At 38.7% G+C, this 22,401-nt stretch overlaps 1 protein-coding gene across 1 annotated transcript; it reads right to left on the bottom strand.

Moving 5' to 3' along the window:
- Positions 1–960: 960 nt before the first annotated feature.
- Positions 961–22,017, bottom strand: htr5ab (5-hydroxytryptamine (serotonin) receptor 5A-b). Its single transcript, XM_079841684.1, has 3 exons — positions 21,878–22,017; positions 12,684–13,775; positions 961–2,248 (listed from the first exon to the last, which is right to left on the bottom strand). Exons 2-3 carry the CDS (start codon positions 13,389–13,391, stop codon positions 1,916–1,918), a joined length of 1,041 nt encoding a protein of 346 aa, XP_079697810.1. The 5' UTR covers positions 13,392–13,775; positions 21,878–22,017; the 3' UTR covers positions 961–1,915.
- Positions 22,018–22,401: the final 384 nt, after the last annotated feature.

The following is a 22,401-nucleotide window of genomic DNA, read 5'->3' as shown; positions in this document are numbered from 1 at the left end:
AGGTGCACATCAGGCTACGCCACTGGCTACGCATGCTACAAGAAGCCTACAACATAGTTTTGATACAGAAGTATAAATCAGCCTCTATACGCAAGACGTGAGCGCAGCAGTTACAGAAACTGTATTGCCTTTCAGCATTTGAGTGAAAAAATCTAAATGTCAAACACTGACAGCAAATGAGTTAATTAAAATGGAAAATATATGATATAAATAGGACAAACCGGATGTAAAGTCAGATATACATACATTGATATGAAAGAACAAGACAAGCCATCATCTGCAAAGGTCACGTGCTGTGTTCATCCACTCCAGTCGTAATATTGACATCGCAAAATGTATGAAAGTACAGTGTGATACCTGAACAGTGTGATTGTCAGAAATGTGTGTCCTCTGTCATGATGAAATTAAGCTTTTCAAGAGAGAGTATATCTAGCTCTCCTTATTTAAACTTAGGGAAGCTTGAGTAATATAGTCTTACCACAGACATTCGTTTATTCTCATAGACACACATGCAATGTAAAATTTTGTGCTGCCCTGAAGCTGAGTGTTAAATAGATAATGGATGAGCTGACAAATTTATGGACAGACGTGATACATGGACAGTATTTCAAAGAGATGGGGTGAGATCAGTGCTCTCATACTTATTGTGATTCTTTGCACATGCATTGGAAGCATTGTGATAACTGCTCAGGGCATAACAAAGCTGTCACAGACCATCTTGTTCATTAACAAGGTATTTTTGCAAATAAAAGCAACCATTTCAGTGAGCTATCACAAAACTCGGGACGTGTGGACAGGCTTCCATGACAATACAAAATCAGATGGTTTTCAGCATCATTTATAAAGACAAAGAACTGCAGAGAGACATTCAGCTCTTAACATTGTCTTATTAACTGATCCTCCAATTACTGACAACCAACAGAGTGATCCTTTTCTAAATCTTCAATAACAACCTTGAATGCATGATCAATCCATATCTTTTATTTAACAACTGTAGCATAGCTCTTATCACACAGGAATTACAGGCATGTTTACATTTCGTTCCATGTGATGTCCCTATTCCAGTTTACTTTGCTACAATGGTAGCTTACAAAGAGGAAAGCTGAATCCATTCATGATCTTGTACATAAATGCTGAGATGTGCTGCCTGGAAACGAAGGCATTTATGAGGTCATTCGTAACCATATTTTGCTCAAAATAGAGTCTTTCTTTGCGTCTACATATATCTGTTGTCTGTTGAATTTAATTTAATTTCACCATGTCTCTACCTGAAATCATTTCTTGTCTATGTTCATTTTTTGCACATCGACTTTCTTTTCTTGACTTTAATGAAAGGAAATGTGATGGAAATATAAATTGATGCTTAGCCAATTTATTTTGGAAGGAGTGAAAGGATGTGAATTAGGCCAGGTTTTCATAATAAAGAGTACCCATACCTACTTGAGTCTTCATTAACTATTGACTATTCCTTGATGTTTCACACCCTTCAGAACAGTGAGAATGGTCATGGTTTTTCTCTCAAGAGTTCACAGTGATGTTGAGGGATATGGACAAGTAGTTTCAGTGGTTCAGTTTTGCTAAAGAGAACACTTGCATCATCTCAGCACTGCTGATTTAACAGACGGTGGCCAACTTGTCTAACCATGAAGACATCATCAGCCGCCATATATTGACGGATATATGACCAGCAGGTGAAGATGTGAACACTAGAGACATCACTAGGCCTGCAGTTTCTTGATGTGGGTTGGCAATCCCCTATTCCTCCTGAAACAGCGGTTACAGCCAGTGCATTCATAGCCTTGCTTTTGTATCGCTTCTGTGTCTGAAGTGAGAGGACGGCTTCTTTTGATATTCTCCTCACTTTCCACTCATAAAACCCAAAAGTTTTCAATACCTTCATTCTTCTTTCCATTTCTTATCGCTGTCTGGAAAAAAGATTCCTAAACGCATTGTTGTAGTTCTTGTTAAAAGCTGTGTAAATGAGTGGGTTGAAGAAGGAGTTTGAGTAACCCAGCCAGAGAAAGACACTTTTCCAGACAGGGGGGATGTCGCATGAACAGAGCGGAATGATGAGCTCAGCGAGGAAAAAGGGAATCCAGCAGAGCACAAATACACCAATCAGGATGCCCACCATCAGAGCTGCTCTCCTCTCTTTCTGCTCTCGCCACGTCTCGCCATCCGTCTGGAACGATACAGTCGCATGACGAACTGTGAAGGCCATCTGTGGCTGCCGTTCGGCCTCCTTTACCTGGCAGTAAACAAATAAAAAGATGAAATGCATTAGTAGACCTAACAACTATTAGGTCCTTCATTAACACTATATTGGTGGGCAGAACACAGCAACTACACATTTTAGAGTGAAACTGAGTCTCTGTGATCTGTCCTGTGCCAGATATGAATCAATATGCACAGATTCAGAGAAAAGCAGTGTAACCCAATTTGTCCTATGCTGATCTTTAAGCATTACTTATGTACAGGTCTCCATTCACTCTACCTGTAACAGAATATTTAAATTCTTTAACCCAAACTATATCTTTTACATAAAGCTGTTACTGGACTAAACAATCTGAGATTATACCACATACAATACAGTACATGCATTAACGGCACAGTATGTAAGTTTTGTCGCTAGAGGTCACTTATTCAAAACAACAACAAAGGTGTAGCTAGTGTTGAATCATGGGAGGTGTGGTCTTCACCTCCACGGCCGATGGAAAGCAATCCGATGGGATTCATCGCAGAAATCATGTTCATGTATGAGCGCATTTATTAATGTTTTAGGTAACACTTTATTTTAGGGTTCAATTCTCGCTATTAACAAGTTGCTTATTAGCATGCATATTACTAGGATTTTGGCTGTTTATTAGTACTTATAAAGCACATATTAATGCCTTATTCTGCATGACCATATTCAGTTATTCATATACAATGGTAGAGGAAAGCTGAATCCATTCATGATCATGTACATAAATACTGAGATGTGCTGCCTGGAAACGAAGGCATTTATGAGGTCTTTCTTTGTGTCTGCATAAGTCTGTTCTGTTTAATTTAATTTAATTTAATTTCACCATATCTCTACCTGAAATCTAATGAGAGACCCTTGCGCGACACCGGCCTCACTTAAAATCGCATTATTTGATTTTATTCTAATGAAATAGCCAAAGTAATAAAGTGCTGAATTAGACACTTGTTGCACACTGCAGTAAACTAGATCGATATTAGAATATTATATTAAAAAAGCTGGATGACTTGTGTTGCTAAATGGCATTCAATTCATTTTAAAATATATTGTATGGCAGAGAAAATGATGTACTACAAATAAAGCTATTTTTTGATTTTGCTATGTTAGCCAATTGACAAAATAGTGTCTCTGAGGCATGGGACAAACATGTTACTCATTCATTGCGATAGGCAACGCAATGACACGGGCTGTTACACTGGTTACACTGGGTAAAATAGCTGATTTCTCTGGATTTTAACATTGTTGGACACAATTGGGATAATATAACATAATAAGTACACAAGTTAACAAAATATATAACATTGTTCTAGTGGTCTTTGGATATTTTAATCCAAATCGTACTTATTGTTAGCCTGACGTCGTCATACTCAATTCTAGTCAGAATATGAGTCTGATACTGCTCCGTTGGGCTGTGATTATGGGGCGTGTTTCAACCGAACCAGGAAAGATCTCAATTGGATAGACCTACAACCAATCAGAGCAACGGAGCGACGCACAACGTTAGTTGTCAAATGTCAACAGAACTCAACTGCACTGTGTTGCCATGTCCGCGGGTTGAAGCGACCCCAATTATGTATATACAAACCCAGGAATGCGAATTTTAGCTGCCAGCCCTGCCAAAATAACACATATTTTACCCCCCAAATGCCTTTTTTTCCGGAGAACCCCCCCTGGAAAGCTATTGGGCTTGTTTTTGGCTAGTTTTGAGGAACGTTAGCAATTGGGCGGGTTTTGTTGTAAAAACTTGGCAACCCTGTCTGCACGCACGCTGGAATAAGTAGCCTAACGTTAGAAGAACAAGATTAGTGTACGATCTTTGCCGGTGTTGTAAAAAAAAATAATTTAAGGATTAGTGATGTCAACAATAATCGATTCAGCGATGCATCGCAATGCGGGGCATGCACGATTCAGCATCGATGTGGCAAAGTGCCATAATCGATTATGTCACCGTTTATTTTCTGGCCTTGAGTTGGACAATAAAGTTGTGAAGTTTCAATTACTTCCAGGGTCATAACAACAACAATCAAGATGGCTGAGGCGGAGGGAGATGACCGCGATAGACGGGTAATTAAAAACTCACCCAAAGCTTGGAAAGCGGACATCTGCACATTTCGGATTCTGACGCCGGCTTCACACCGCACGCGTTAGCAGGGCAGGAGCCCGCGCCCCCATTGTGGATTCACACTGGCAGCGTTTGTCTTGCGCAGATATTGCAAATACAGACAAATATTGTACATTGTCACATTTTCCGGGCTTCTCCTCCGAGCCCCGTCTGTCTCGTGCTTTGATTTTTGATGGGCAGCATATGCTGTGATTGTGAAACACACGGGGCACGTCACTACATGATTTCATGGTGAAATTAGTTATTTTCCATGTTAATCTGGTCAGTTTTCATCAAGAACAATCCACTGTGGCTTCAAATCAGCGTGAGCAGCGCGGCAAAAATAGACTCAGCGCCGAAACGATCGCGGCACTGCTGCTCCTGCGATGCGATGAGCTGCCGTGCCGCCTCTGCGTGCGATGTGAATGCTCTGATCTGTTAACATGGGCGCCGAAAAAAATATGCGCTGCTTACGCCCTGCTAACGCGCCTGCCACACTAAAATCAAGCACGAGAATTGACGAGTCCCTAGTGTCAACGTTACTGTGTGTGTTGCACTGAATATTTTTATTGCCTGGTGCCTGGGTGGTGGTTGTTGTTACAATAGTGTGACTGTAATTACAGATTAATATTTGCACAGGAGTTCATGAAGTGCCCTGTCTTAGAGCTTTTTACTGTGTGTAAAAAAAAAAACACTTATGTTCACTGCTAGAAAAAGTTGGCTTAGTTGGTTATTATTGCTCTATATAATTTCAAATGGTTCTAAAGCAGAGAGAAGAGAAACATTTCTCATTCAAAGCACTGAAATTAGTGATTTAAGTTTTCTTTTTCAGGTTTGAAAATGCCATATCCAATACCCTGTAACATTCAATTTTATTTTATTTAATGACATTTATGTCAAAGATACAGGAGAGTGATAATACACACATAGCAGCCAATACAATCTGTTGTTCAATATCTGACTGCTTGTATTGCCTCATGACTGATTAAAAATTTGCCTTGTGTGCAGTAGAATTTTGATGCATCGCAATGCATCGTAGAATCGAATTGAATCGAATCGTTACCTGGTGAATCGTAATCGAATCGAATTGTGAGGGCAGTGCCAATGCACACCCCTATTAAGGATACACAGACAGAGTACTTACCAACACGATCATCATTTCTGAGAGAAATAGTAAAGGTGAAAGCATATACGAACAAGTTCTCAGTTTAGGATTAGAACAAACTCAACCCAAGCGGCTTTTGATGACGTGGACGTTACTGTTTATCATCTGTCCATCATCGTCTAAAGCCCGCCCTGACAATTTCATTGGTCCGAACAGTTTCTGTTCGGGCATAATTACTTCTCTACCGATCAATTCCAGACCGAACTGCCCGAGTAAAAATGTTGTGGGCGGGGCTAAGTTCGGCTGGCATCCAGGCTAACTTATTGTGCCTTTAATGTTGGAAAATGAGAAGCATCTTTCCCCAGCTTTGTAAGGCTAAGGTAGCTTCTGCAACGCATGACATTGTGTGACACATCTCACATCATTTCCCTTGAAAGCAGAGGTGTGAATTTTCTAAATCAAGATAATATATGTATATTTCCATTTGCTCACAAAGTTCCCTATGATAAAGTCTGCATCTAGCTAAATTCGCCCCACACCAGCCACCCTTTTGGAAAATAGTTTTTAGTAATATTCTAGATTATTCTCTATGTTGGCAAATCGCCAAAATGTATATTTAACCAATGTCACACTTTTTTCTGTGCCAAAAAAAAAAAAGTTTAAAAAGAAGCCGTAGCATCAGGCTTTATGTGTTGCCAAGCAACACAGAGAGACAACATGTTAAAATCACACCACTCAACTCCGCTTCCATACCGCTCACATATTATAGTCTGGAATGCTGCTAAAATTGTGAAATTTCCCATTGCTGTTATATGAGGCACTTCTGAATTGTAGCTTATCCAATCAAATTAGAGGACGGGAACTAACTGTTGTATAAAATAAACATTAATCCTACACTACAGTATAAACATTGTTTGGCTTGTGTATTGCATCTTGGATCTTTAAAATGAGAATTTAAATTGGCTTAAGTAGCTTTTTGTTAGAAAGGCTGTAGTTGAGTGAGCAGAGTACTGTGGCAGAACAAAATAAAATTGCTTTATATTTATGTTTGTTTGTGCATTTCAACAGATAAAGGAGGCAACGGAGCAAATAATAGATTTTTGGATCAGTGTATGTTAGTAAGAGTAATGGACTCAAGTATTTTGTGTGAAAACGCATCGATGAAAGGAGGCAGTGTGTGAACAAGAGGTAGAACAAACCTGTAAAAGAGATGATGGAGAAGTTTTGGAAAACATTCATTACATAAAACATTACCTGTCTGAGGTGGGACCATACATGATAAATGCATAATGGTTGGACAAATTTAAAGATGAATATGCAAACTTTATTTTTAAAGAAAATGCTATCTGATACTCCACAAAGGTGCCACATTCTCCCATCAAATTCTCTGCATTGAAAGTAGAGAATGTTGAATTAATTCGTTTTTTGGGGGGGTTTTTTGAAAGAAAGGAATAGAATTAAAATGAGAGCGACAGGATCAAATTAGTAGAATTAGGCCTTAAAGGAACACAACACTTTTTTGAAAATATGCTCATTTTCCAACTCCCCTAGAGATAAACAGTTGAGTTTTACCGTTTTCGAATCCATTCAGCCGATCTCCGGGTCTGGCGGTTGCACTTTTAGCATAGCTAAGCATAGATCACTGAATCTGATTAGACCGTAAGCAGTGATCTTTATAAATGTGAGGCATCCTTCAACCTATCCATTCAAAACTGGTGATTCATTCGTGAATGATACAAGTGTCTGCCTTTATGTGTGGCTCATGGAATTATTTACTCAATCGATAAGTTCATTCAGGAATTAAACACGTGACAAGCTGCATCCGAATAAGCATACTTTCACCTATATAGGTGAAAAACAGTATGTAAAAGGAGTAGTATGTCCACATAATTCATAAAACAGTAGACAAAAAGTACCTGACCTACTTCCAGTGAGATGTATGTACACTTTACTATCCCACAAGGCCATGGGAGAGGAATTGTGAATGGTAGTATACAGTACAAAGACAAAAAAAATACACTCCCAAAGTATAAAGAAAAGATTTCCAATGTTTTCACTGGAACAACTTAATTGTATTTTGTAAATGTAGATTTTGATGGCTGCTACATGCTCCAAAAAAGTATGGACACAGGCAAAATAAAAGTGAAAAGCTTATAGAATATCTAAGTTTTGTAACTCTTTTGAAACAGTCCACAATAAGTAGGTGAATTGGTAACAGGTGAGGTTATCGTGATTGAGTGTAAAAGGAGCATTTCAGTCTTTGCAAGCAAAGATGACTGCAAATAATTGAGGTCTTTCACCTTCTACCATACATATTGTGAAAAGATTCAGGGAACCCGGAGAAATCTCAGTATAGGACAAGGCAGGTCATCTTCTGTTGAATGTGTGTGACCATGAGCCCTCAGATGGCACTGCATAAGAAACCATCATGCTACTATGTTAAATATAGCCACATTGGCTCGGGAATGCTTTGGAAAATCGCTATCACTTAACCAGTGTTGGGCACGTTACTTTAAAAAAGTAATTAGTTATAGTTACTAGTTACTTCTTACAAATAGTAACTGAGTTAGTAACTGAGTTACATCATTATAAAAGTAACTAATTACCAGGGAAAGTAATTACTGCGTTACTTTTTTTTTTTTTTTCCAAATGTTCAAATATGTCAAATAACTTGGATGCCCCCAATATTAGATATGTTAAATGAATGAATTGGACACTAAATAGAATAAATTATTATTATAAAACATTGTACATTAATGTGCATTATTGTAATGTTGCTGTGGGACAATGTGAGAGACACCTATCAAATTCAATGCATTATTGTAAATATTATCAGTAGGCCTACTATAGTTGTGTAAATATTATCAGTACTATACTTTCCTTTGGTAGTGGAGCTCACGTTATAACCTGGGTTTTTAGCCACTAATTTTGTGGCATATGATGATGTGAGGCGCTTCAGAATCACTTGCCACCGGCGTGGAGAGACTCTTTCTTCCTGGGCATAAGTTGCACGTTACTTAAATATTCTTACCTTTCACCTCAACGAGGGAAAAGTAGCGCTTATACTTCCAATTTGCGAAAGCTACCTTTGAAGTCGTTGGACCATCGCTGAATGTGCATATGCGTGTGCGTCATAGGTGTGTGTGTGTGTGTGTGTGTGTGTGTGTGTGTGTGTGTGTCTGTGAACCATAGACGTGAAAAAAAATAGGTGTGAACTCAACCTATCAACTTCAACCTTGTCTCCCACCCACCAATCATCATCAGTTATATGCACCACCGCACCCACCCCCAACACGCATGGCTGGTGCGCGCGCACACGCACACACACACACACACACACACACACACACGTTGCAGGTCTGACTGACAGAGAGCCTCGGATGAAAAGCGCTTCAGTGAGCTCAATTAAAGTAACGCGACTAACGCCGCATTATTTTTCTCAGTAACGCTAACGGCGTTGTAACGGGAGAGACAGTAATTCGTTTGATTACTCGTTACTGAAAAAAATAATTCCGTTAGTAACGCCGTTTATCTGTAACGCCGTTATTCCCATCACTGCACTTAACAGTCCGCCGCTGTCTCAAGAAATGCCACTTCAATCTCTGTTACACAAGGAGAAAGCTATACATCAATTCTATACAGCGATGTCACCGAGTTCTCTGGGCTCTAGCTCATCTCAGATGGTCTAAAAGACAATGGAAATGTGTGCTACGGCGAGATGAGTCCACGTTTCAGCCTGTTTTTGGGAAAAACAGACATTGAGGTCTCAGTCCTAAAGACGAAAGGGACCATCCAGACTTTCATCAGTGACAGGTTCAAAAGCAAACATCTGTCTTGGTATGGTGGCACATCAGTGCAAACAGCATGGGTGACTTACATGTGTGTGAAGGTACCACTGATGCTGAGGCGTATATTGGGATCATACAGACATTTAATGGCATCAAGATTGCATTTTTCCTGGGAAGCAAGACAATGCCATGCCTCATTTAGCATGTGCTACAACAGAGTTCCACGCCGTAGAAGTGATGTGCCTGACTGCCTGCAGTCCAGATCTGTCTTTTATTGAAAATGTATGACACATGAAGAAGAGAATCAGACAACAACCACCACAGACTGTTGAGCAGCTGTCTTGTATCAGGCGAGATTGGGCAAAAAATCCATTTGCAAAACTGGAACAATTAGTATCCTCAATTCCCAAGCTATTAAAAAGTGTAATTAAAAGGAAAGGTGATGTGACACAGTTGTAAACATGCCTCAGTCCCAACTTTTTGGAGTGTGTTGCAGCCATCAAAATCAAAATGTAATACAATTAAAGGTGCAGTAAGCGATTTTTGAAAAACACTGTTGAAATGTGGATCGGACCGAGCACCAAAACACAGTTGTAGCCAATCAGCAGTAAGGGGGGTATACATTCATGTTCGGAGAGGACAGAAAGCTCAGTGCACAAGACAGCAGAATGACTATAAAAAGAGAGAGATGGCAGAGAAAATATGAAAGAAGAAAAGGCCAGGGGAATATAGCTTTTAAAAAGAAAGATTACAATCAGGCAAGAGGTAGGACCCATGTTATTATCGGAGAAGCTTTCCAGCGCTAAAGAGACCCTTAAGGAGTGGGAAGGCCTGAAAACGGACCTAGAGGTTGATTTATTTCTTCTTGATACGTTAGTAACGTTTTTCAGATTTGCTGTTTTTCAGAACTAGGATTTTGCCTTTTGCTTGAATATAATCATGTGCCATCTTCGCTTATTTGTTCATTTGCATTATTATTATTATTATTATAAGCCTGGAACGTCTAAACCTCCTCCACCACAAAAAGTGTCTGAAAAGTGAGATAAAATACTCCTAATATATGGTTTTTCTTTGGTCCCCCTTTTAGTGATCACTATAAACCCTTAATCTTGTCACATTTGTTATATATTACTTGGACTATCATGTTATGTAGGGAGCTGTTCATTAAAGCTGTGTGTGCCACTTGAAGGAGTAGAGGAGCTAAATAACAATTAGACATTCAACCTGATTTATCATAGTAACACAAATTGCTTTCATTTATTGATGATGTAATATCCACGGGCAGCAGGCACAGTGGATTCCACCAGTCGTTGCTGGGTTGCATAGCATGTATGTGAATGTGGAGGCGGAGGCATCAAGATAGGGGTGTGATCCTTTTGGGAAAGGGCGTGTTTGATTCAGTGATTTCGAATATAAACAGCGTTTACCAGAAGTCACTTGCTGCACCTTTAAGTTGTTCAGTGGAAACATTGGAAATCTTTTCTTTGTACTTTTGTCAGTTAAATAAAGTTGAAAGAGAATTAACAAATCACAGATTCTTGATTTTATTACATTTTACAAAATGTCCCATTTTGTTTCTACAGTGATTATTTAGAAAATGTGGTCTGATCTTCTAAGATCTACAAACCTAATCTTGCTAAACTAATAACACACAAACAGTTGTACTTTTCAATTTTTTATTGAAGACATTGAGTGATCAATGACAGGCCAGGCTGGGAAAAGTAAGTGAAACTGTTACGACTTCTTCAAAAGCTAATTGGATTCAATTACGGAGATGAGATTGGAAGTGTGGGTTGCACACAATAAAGGCACATTTGACTTGATACTGTCAAATCTGTTCTTCAAGACAGATTGGTTAGTGTGGACCATGCCTCAATTTGCTTAAAAACACATTACAGAGATGCACAAAGATGAAAAAGTCTATACAAAAACATTGCTTAAGACCTAGGTGTTGATGAATACATGGTGAGTGACACTGTCTTCCAAGGGTCATAGGTTTTATTTTGACATTGGTGGGGACATAACAGCAGTAGTCCCCGCTGAATTGAAACGGTGATGATTCTAAAAGAAAACATGCACAGAACCCACATTTGCAATAGTAATGAATAACTTTCACACGCATCTAATAAACTGCATGATCTTATTTTATTGTCGCTTTAATTGTGTGGATATTCCTGTCAACAATTTGCTTCATACTGTACATTCACTTTAACAACATTAAAGAGGGTAAACTTTATCATTCAAACAAACTGGGCACATTTTTTAGCCAATGTATCTTGTGTTCTTACTCCGTCCATGCAATAAATGCACATCCTCGAAAAAGCACAGTTTTCTAGTGTACTTACTTGAACGTCTCAGGTCGTGTCAAATGCAGCCAACATATAAATATATTTTAATTGTTTGATCAAAATTATTGCAAGAGACAATTCATTATAGTCGCTGGATATTGGTAAGGACATGTTCCTAGCTACTCTACTAAATTCTATGCCCTTGCCGTCTTCAAATGTAGAAAATTCTACATTGATTTTTCCCTGAGTGGGCATCCTGCAAAGATCACTCTCAGAACACAACCGGCAATCCTGAAAGAGGTGTGAAACCAAGGATAACAACAAAAGAGCCCTGAAAACTCTACAAACTGCAGAAGTTTTTGTTCATGTGTCCGCTATCGCAATAACACTGAACAAGAATGTTGTTCATGAAAGGACAACATGTAGGAAACCACTGCTGCAAAAAAAAAAAAATGTTGAGGCATGTCTCATGTTTGCCAAAACCACCTGGTTGTTCCACAATGCTTCTGGGAAATGTTCTGTGAACAGTTGAGACAAAATGCACAATGTTTTATTTAAAGAAAGAAGGGCTCTGCACACCAACTCTAAAACTCTCATCTCAAATGTGAAGCATGGTGGATGGAGCATCATGGTTTAATGCTGATTTGCTGCTTTAGTGTCTGGACACTTTGCAATCATTAATGGAACAATGAATTCTAAAGCCTATCAAGACATTGTACAGGAGAATGTTGGGACAGAAGCTAATGACTGAGAATGGGTGGTGCAACAAGACAATAATCCAAATCATACCTACTAATACCAACTAAAGAATGGCTGAAAAAATGTGACATAACCTAAAGAGGGCTGTGCTATCAAAACCTGAATTTCTTAACTGAAATAGATTTGTGGGGAGCTGGAGGATCTAAGAGTTACAAAATTCAAGGTTTCACTTATTTTCTTCACCCTGCATTGTGGATGATTGATCAGTGTATTCAATAAAAATGTGAACAGTTATTTGTGTTATTAGTTTAGTCAGATTGTGTTTATCTATACTTGTGAGTTGAAGATCAGACCACATTTTATGAGTAATCAATGCAGAAATCCAGGTATTTTTAAAGAGATCACAAATTTGTTATTGCCACTGTGTAAACATAATCTTAAATAATCTCCTTTTATTTACCTCTATGACTTCAGCCATGGGTGTGATGGTGTTGGTTTTGCGAGAGCCAATGCGGAACTTTGCAGCCTTGTAGATCTTCCAGTAGACAAAGAGCACCACACAGAGGGGCAGGTAAAAGGCTCCAAAAGTGGAGAAGACTGTGTATGACGGCTCCTGGCTTACTTGACAAGTCAGGCTGTCTTCTGAGTAGGTCTCACCCCAACCAAAAAGTGGAGAAAGCGAGATAACAGAGGAGAGTAGCCATGTGAGGCCGATCATCACATTGGAGATTCGTTTGCGTGTTTTTAATGTGTACTCCAGGTGGCGTGTTATGGACCAGTAACGATCTAGGGCAATGGCTGTCACATTCCAGATACTGGCTGTGCAACAGAGTACATCGCAGGAGATCCAGACCTGACACAGGGCCCGACCCAGAATCCATCGCCGACCATAAAGCTCCCTAACCAGACTTAGGGGCATAACCAGTCCTGCAACCATCACATCCGAGATAGCCATGGATGCAACCAGATTGTGGGGAACACGATGGAAGGTGCGCACCCTCAGGATTGTTATCAAAACCAGAAGGTTCCATAAAAAGGTGGCTACCACTAGCATGGCCAGCAAAGTGAGCGTGAGAACACTGAACACAGAGAACGGGCGGTACAGATTACCCGATTCGGATCCCCCAGAGATATTAGCCAAGAAAACTGTAACATTGGGTTGAGCCATAGCAGCATGTGACTCTATGCAAATAGATATCTGGCTCTAATTAGAAGGCAAGGTGAAAATAAATGAAGTCATTCAAAGAGTGAAGTGTGACTTTTTTTTTTTTTTTTACTGTCTTTAGGTCAGGCATGGTTTTCTTTTTGGATGTTTTCAAGTTAATTCATTTGAAAATATTTGCAAGAGTTTGTTTTCTGAGTGGGTGTCGTGTTCTTGGCACTACAATTTGTGAGCTTATTGTCCTTTAGCTCAGTTTTCTATGCTGGTCACTAAAAAGGTAGGCGTTTTAAAGTGTACATATTGATAATCATGAGTTTATAGCCTTCAGCAATGTAAAGGTTCACAGAACACACATCTGAAGATGGGAGAATCCATCCTCCATCCTTCATCCTAAAACACAAGAGAAAAAAGGCATATATTAATTTTATAGTTAAAAATACAAATAATAATCTTATTCAGCTACCACCTGAAATAGAAAACAGCTCTAGGCTATGGAAATAATGGAATGAGTTTCTTTTTTTTCTATGTTTTATGGCCAGCAAAGTGAGCGTGAGAACACTGAATACAGAGAACGGATTCACGATTAATTGCACGCTTATTGTGAAATTAAGCATTTGCCATTTATCTTATTAAACACATTCATTTTTGTCAGTATTTGCTATATCCAAAGTAAACAATCAGATTGAAGGGTGAGTCTCACAAAACTGTATTTTCTGCATAGCCTGACAAGCCAGACCCACATCAAGATGTTGGGTCTGGACACTCACCATTGACAGGGCTCAATCAGAGGGGTGGGATAAACGGTTGTCTTTCAAATTCCCTCTGAACGCAATTGGATAGCGCCATGAGCGCCACAACCAACCAGAGCAAAGAAGAAGGTGAAGCTGAGCTAACGTTAGTTGATAGACTTTCGCCGTATCCGGTAGGCAAAACTTTGAACACATCTTGTTTTCTTAAGAATAACTTCAGTGCCGTTCTTTGTTCTTTTCTCAAAGAAAAGCATAACTCCAAGTCCACACGTTGTGATTGGCCTGACCAGAGTTTGGTTTTTCCAGCTCTCAGGTCTACCGAGAGTTGCTAGACTACACTCGCAGCAAAATACATTTTCTGCCGCTAGGGTGTGTCTAGATTTCTAGGCCATTTTCTGCAAGCTCCAATGATCATTGAGGACTCCAAAAGGACACCAAATAACCAAATATAAGAAGTCCATACTTATATTATATAATACATTTATACGCGTGATCAGCGTGGTGGGAGCGGCGGCGCTGCTCACTACGCTGCACACATGCTCAGTATATCAGCTGCTCGTGCTCATCATCATCAGTTCTCTCTTAACAGTAGGTTAAGTCAGTGTACAGTTGGAGTAACTAAATAACTCCGGGATGTTGGTTTATTTAGAGTCAGAGGGAAAGTCAGACATGTCAAAAAGTGAATAACTTTAGACATTTGTGGATTAGTGCTTACCAGAGATGCGAACTGTTTGGAACGGTTCAGTCCGATTTGGTGAACTAGTTCAACCAGATCACTAAAAAGAACGATTCGTTCCGGACATCACTATACACATATCAAACATTATCCTTTTCTCCTATTAACAAACATATATGGAGAGAGAATTTTCTTGTGGTGCACCCCTCGGCACTTGGTGCCCTACGCGCAGCGCGTGGTGGGAGCGGCGGCACTGGCGCTGATTTGCAGTGAAAAGGAGAAAAAGAAAAGATTATGGAGGAGGAAATGGTTGGGGAGTCAATGACTGTGTTCTGCAAAGAGAGTTGGAGGTAAATCAATAATTTTGCAATGTGCTGCTGTTGCGTCTGGTCAAGCAAATGTTTGTGCTTTGATTCTGTTTGATATAATTGTAAATATATCTATTAAAATACTGATATTCTGGTCTATAATTCCTCCCGCTGCCCTGTATCTTGCTTTCTCATTGGCTTGCAAGCTGGAAAAACCAAACTGGCGAATCACATCGTGTATAGAGACGGCGAGCGGGCTTAACATAATGACGGCAGAGTTGCGGCGGTTCCACTGTTCTACTTGAAAACAAAGAAGCTGGCGAACAGCGGTCTTTCGAATCGGCTTTGACCGCGACTCTGGAAGACTTGGAGTTAAGCTTTTCTTTGAGAAAAGAACAAAGAACGGCACTGAAGTCATTCTTAAAAAAGGAAGATACGGCAAAAGTTTAATCTATCAACTAGCTCCACTTCACCTTCGTCGTTGCTCTGGTTGGTTGTAGCACTATCCTATTCCTTGCAGCTGGAATTTGAAAGACAACCGTTTATCCCACCCCTTGGATTGAGCCCTGCCAATGGTGTGTTCCCAGACCCAACATCTTGATGTGGGTCTGGCTTGTCAGGCTAGAGCACACTGTGAAGGTTTTTATTCTGGCCACAAACAGTTGTTCAGGAGCTAATTACCCTCCTCCATACCCAGCTCCTCCTCTCATCCAGTCTGGATTTGGCCTTCTGATTCTCGAATTATGTTGTACATTAAATTATTGAACATTAATGATATTTGCAATACATTTATGTTGGTTCTGTTCTGTTTTCCCTAGGGAGGTTATCAATTTTCTTCCTGCTCTTATGGTTTGCCCAGAACAGAACCATACCACCAATCCAAACTGTATGCTAATTGTCAATCATCTGTAACAATAGTGGTCCTGACAGAATTCATGTGTTGTGATGTTCCACTGTGCTATAATCTGATAAAACAAAAAACACAAATAATGATACAAAATTGTTGGGCTGATGAATTCCCTGAATAATTATTCCATTCCACTGAGTGGATTTCCTCAAAACATACTTTTGAATGGCATTCCTGTTTTAGTGGTTTAAGTCCTTTCGACATGTTTGTAGAACACCAATTTTTTTTTACTTCATTCTCAAGGCTCATTCATCATTATTTTGCCTCTGCTTGATATAAAATTGGCTCATTTATTATTATTCTGTAATTTGGTCCATGGAGTCCTTGGTTTCTGATCCTTCATTAGGTTAGATGTAATTTGTTTGCTTGTGAAACAAATCCGGTTCAATTATTAGTGGTAGCAATTGACATTCCACAAGAGACTTCAATTGACTGCCTGTCTTTATATTGACCTTTCTGCAATAATGTCAGCTGCTAAAGATCCACCCCCCTGGAAGAAGCCTCTTCATCCCAAAAGCACAGCCATCTACACTGAAAAGTAGCTGTAGAGGCTGAGGCAGACATTATTATAGAGCTAAAAGGTTTTGATCTTCATTATGTGTCAAAACTGAACCTCTGTTGGCCTTCAAAACCCAATTAAGGGTACAAAGGCCAGCATGCTTGTCAAGAGAGCTCAGTGGTAAAATCATAAAAACATCAAATACCTGTCAGCATCACAACAGTGCAGAGATTATTACAAGCTGTCATATCAGTAATGATAACAATAAGAGTCCTGAGTTTTCTGCCCTGATTGCAGTCTGTCTCTTTTCAGGCCAAAAAAAACAAGTGTGATTTTGTGTTAGTTTAACTCATTTCAAACAAAGCATAAAAATAGAAAATAAATGGGATTGGTGACAGAAGGGCACTGAGGTGTCAACAGACATTTCGTCTTGATTAACGCACCTCTGATTGCCCATAGTGCGTCTCATTACCCAGCATGCTCATCATCAGTAAATCTGGAGTCTGTCCTGTCAGGAGGAACAGAGAGGAAACACACAATGTCCACACTCGACAAGCTCATTACCACACACAAGCACAGAGGAACACTGATTACAGATTCCCGCTCATTTTCTCTCAGTCAGTGCTGTTGAGCTCTGTTTACTCTGTTGGTATGACAAAGTCACTCTAAAGAGAAAATGACATTTATGGAAAAGATCTAAGATATACATCAAAACTCTGTCTTGGTGACTGGCCAAATATAGTCTACCCTTATTTTTGATAATATTCCTCCTTTTTGCCCATAATTTCCTTTACTTTCATCTTCCTTCTCTCTCTGCATCTCTTCACGTCATCTTTAAATCTTACCCTGCTATCATTTGCCTCCATCTCTTTTATTAGCTTGTTCCCAGAGCCATGAAATTGGACACACATGCACCTAAACACATAATCGGTGGCAAGAAATGCCCTCAGCATATTGTCTTGGCAGTGTTTAACTAATCATCCCTGACAGTTACCCCTCCGAAAATCAACCAGGGCACTGGACACATCCTTAGAGATGAAGAGACCTGTCATTTATTGCCATTCCCATAAGAGTGAAATACGAGTTTATTTCTAGCTTCTACTTTTTTCTTTTTTTTTACTATACAAGATTCTGAGGATAAAAAGCATTCTGTTGTGTTTTCTGACAGAAATAGACAGTTAGAGATTAAAGGGATAGTTCACTCAGAAATGAAAATTCTGTCATCATTCACTGACCATCATGTTGTTCCGAACCTGTATGACTTAATGTCTTCTGTAGAACACAAAAGATGATGACAAAATGTTCATATTTGAGTGAACTAACCCTTTAAATAACAGAAAAAGACGCAAGAAAGAGAAAAGAGAATGTGTACAAATATACTTTGAAATCCTGTTTTGCACACATGCTGTGCTCTAGGGGCTCTTTAATAGATTGCTCACTGCTATTACTCTAGCTCAATATTTAACAATGTTCTCAGGATGATAAACTCAAGCAATTAACCTGCACAAACTTTCTTATTAAATGTTTTGAACCTTTTTTTGTCAACATTTAGCTTCTCGACCTGATGAGAAAGACAAGGAGCCAGTCCCAATGTGGCTGCAGATAAATGGTTAAGAGTCCACTAGGTTCATTTCCAATTAAGGTTATGCAGGAACTGAACAGTTACCAAGATCACAATCCTGAGCTGTCAATAGTGTGCTCTTGAGCGCAGCACAAAACCAAAGGCTGCTGCACTTGGGTGTCTCTGCAATTAGTGTATGCTATACTTTGAATACAAGTCTTATTAAATAATATATCTGACTTGACTTAAACCAGTAAATGTAGGTGTTACCACATGAATGATATTTTGACTAGATTTGTACAATATGAATGTTAACTTCATGTACATTAGATATTATCGCTCACTCATGAATTAATGAATGAAGCATTTACAATAAAATCAAGTGCACTGAATTGTCAATGTCCTTCATTAGCCTGACTAACAACTGCAAATGAACATTAAATTCACATTTATGATGACATTAACAGACACTCTTATTCAGATACTGAAAAGAGAGCTTAAGCATGCTAGTTTGATGAGTTTAGCTGGTCCTCTAGCTTGGTCAGTTTGCTGTTTTTTTAGAGGGGTTTTGAGGACTTTTTTGAGCTGGTCAACCTGTAAGACAGCTAAATCACAAGTGACTTAAAGTCACCATGAAATAAAAATTAACAATTCTTAACTCTTTAAAAAAATAAAAAGTTTCCAGCCACCACCAAAATAGTTTCATGCCCCTCAGAATATTTTGTTTAATTAATATCTGAACATGCAACATGCCCTCTGTTTAAAATAATAAATAAATAAAATACAATTTATTATAGCTTCATGCGTTTTTTTTTTATCAACACTTGAAAGTTTCATTAAAAAAAAGCAACATTTTGAGCAAGAACATCATGTTTTTGTAAAAGACTACATCCAGATCCGATTCAGAACGATGATCAAAACACAGATGGAGTAGATCGAGCCCATAAACACCCCTAAGGCTTGCACAGTCCTATAGCTCATTCTGGGGCAACATTTCATTCATTAATTAGGCAGTTTTGATTAATATGCGGTTTAATGTTGGTGATCGCGTTATTTTACATATGCATCTGATTACATATGATATCGCTTGTTTCTGCATCTTCTTCACATGCGTTTTGATCAGGAGATTCAGTACTCTTTCAGATGATGTGTAAAACCTAGGGGTGTAACGATTCATCTACTACATCGATGTATCGATTTATTTTCCTATGATCGAACTACATCGATCTGTGCTCGGCAAGTTGGCCTTCCGGACGACATATATCGATCTAACATCGTTTTAAAAGGTAATCAATCGATTGTTTCGATCATAGGAAATAACACATTGGATTTAAGCACGTCAGACTTTATATGGATGTTTTTTCTTAGCACTTTTAATGATAAAGGCGTTAAACGTTACTCGATTAAGTCTGCCTATCTGTGACATCATCGCAACGCACCAGCAGCAGCGCTAAGAAAACAAAACATAGCATGGCGGATGGCAGAGGAGAAGCCAACGTGCGAGAAATTATCAATCCACCAGGAGAAAGAGCTAAGTTAGTAACGTGTTACCTGTACTTTCAACCCTTGCTAAATGTTACCTGTGCATTCCTGACACCAGTGTGCCAGCAGAGCGAGTTTTTGTACTGCTGGCGACATAGTGAACGCACAGAGAAGTTTTCTGCGGTCAGATCATGTTGATATTTTGGAAAAAGAAATCTGTAGAGTCATTGAAGAGTAGTTGGTTACATTTTATCTTTGTTAAATATTGTTTGTTTATTAAACTGAGAGTAGTAGCAGGTTCAGCCAGTTTATTCAACCTAAAGAAATGTTGGTTGCACTTTATTTTTGATATTAATATTGTATTTGTATTATTTTAATGTTGTAAAACAACAGCAAAAGTAGCAGGTAAACCTACTATTAATTAAACCTGAAGAGAAGTTAGTTGCACTTTATTTTTGATATTAATATTGTAATATTTTTATGTTGGAAAACAAAAGCAGAAGTAGCAGGTTAACCTACTGTTGAAATGTTGGTTGCACTTACTGTGCTTTTATTCAAAATGTATTGAAAATTGAAAATGAGAGCAGAAAAGGTTAACTTCCTGTTAATTCAACCTAAACTGTTGGTTGCACTTTATTCAAATAAAATGTGAATGCATTTTCCATTAATTGTTGTTTACTTGTTTGTTTATATACATAATTAATTGATACCTGATTCCCTTACAAGAAACAACAGGAATCTAGAAAACTTCACCTGCACTGAGCAGTATCCAGATATTTATTTCAGTCACACAATTTTTGGCTAAAAAGTTACTGAATCGATTTCAAGTCACTGAATCGTTTCGGATTGTATCGTTCTAAATGAACCAATATCGTCCTTGAATCGTATCGACAACCTCAAATCGTGATACGAATCGAATCGTTGTTAAAACGAATCGTTACACCCCTAGTAAAACCGTATAAGAGTGAAAACACGGAAAGCCAGAAAATTCTGTCAATGGCAATGAACCGTTTTCTCAGAAATGTCCATAAATGGCAAGTTAATTTTGGAATACTGCAGTATTTATTATAGATGATTTATCCATCCACATTATTTTTTTAAACTAACTTTCCCTATATTCTCTAAATATCTTCCCCTCCCTCTTGCAACAACATCTTTTCTCTGATGACGTGTTTACAGGTGCAAGGGCGGGACAACCGGTCACTCACATGAGATCGTAACATTAGCAAACCACAACCATCCAATCAATTCCCAATAGACAAAATCAAATCCCGTCCTACACTTTTTTTTATTGTTCGATAAGCCATTTAACTTGGATGTGTCACAAAACGGAAGAAAAGACTATTGTAACTTCCGTTTTATGTCGACTTTTATCACATATGAGACCATATGAAGAGATCAATGGAAATCGTGGAATTTGGGAAGCTGTACAAATGCAAAGTGCTGCAATAATACAGACACGATACAATAAAATAGTGGAAAAACCACCTGATTTATTGTACTATTATGCAAATGCATCATATGAGTGTTTGGTCTGTGCTGTCTAGATTTAAACCAGTAGTACTCAATGAAGGCAATTATGAGAGCCATTGAACATTCAAATACCAATTATATTTGTTCTTCTAATGAAAGAAAGCATGACATCTCACCTCTCGCTATTTTATGTATTTTATGTAGCAGAAAAATTATATTAATAGCCTACTGCGCACGAACGCGGAGCTTAATGTAGATCAATGACCCTGCATGAGTGCAAACTCTCTGATTTGAGCACTTGTCACTCAAATGAGGGTCTCGCGGGGTGATGAAACATTAATCGCTGATTTCTATGAATTCAAGCTCCTGTTCAGTAGAGTGCTGAAAGCATCTCACTTCAACAAACTGCCTGTCAAGTTCAAATCAACAAATTTCAGATATTCAAGATTTCATCTTGAAAGCAACGTTAAATAGCCTATACGTGTGGTCACTTCACGACACGGGTACAAAAATCTAATGTTCCTGCATTCATTTGGGGACAGAAACTCATTCTTTTTCTCTGCTATCTGCCTTTTAATCATGACATTTAAATCCCAAAGGCTTTAAATGTGCTGCATTAAAAACCGCTTTGTCTACACTTCACTTCAAGGGCACCCAATCTTTTTCTCAGTGCTCTACATCGTCTAGGACAGGACAACAATAAATAAGGTTTTGAAGCGATATGACAAACATTACAGCCGTTTGCATCTCGATAAATGTCGCCAATGCAGCACACTTAACATAGCGCTCTTTACACTTTGCAAACAGCAAACGTCCAATAAAGCTCTTAATACTCACCATTAATCACAATAGTAATACGAAGATGCCACAAAAGTGCAGGATTGATTCGCTTTTTATTGTCAACCGCAACTGTTTTGCCCGCACCTCAACGCGTCTTCATCTAAACACTATACTTCAGTCAAGGCTTCTTCAACACCGCATGTGGATTGAACCAATGTGTGGCGTAGGGGTGTTGCATCAATATGGTGTAGGTAGGTGAAGTATATTTCACATATACAGTCGATTAAGAACTTTAAGCTGTTGGCAATGACCGACTCCTGAAAATCGTGAAAATGTCGATAGGTTGTAGAGCACTGTAAATAACAGATCAAGAGAACGGTTATTAGCTCAAACTTTTTTTTTTTTTTTTACCTGTCTTGCACTAAAGTCTTCATTCAAACATTAGCTACATTAAAGTGATATCAGCTACAGGAGGCAGTTTAGATCGCGTTAACGCTCTGTTCCACACAGAGATATTAATATTTAATTAGTTCAATCTGAAACCTATTTCAGATACAGCTGTTTTTTTCTCTCTAGCGGTC

Source organism: Gobio gobio (assembly GCF_949357685.1).
Source record: "Gobio gobio genome assembly, chromosome: 2".
In the NCBI taxonomy this organism is placed as follows: Eukaryota; Metazoa; Chordata; class Actinopteri; order Cypriniformes; family Gobionidae; genus Gobio; species Gobio gobio.
This window is presented reverse-complemented; position numbering and strand designations above follow the sequence as displayed.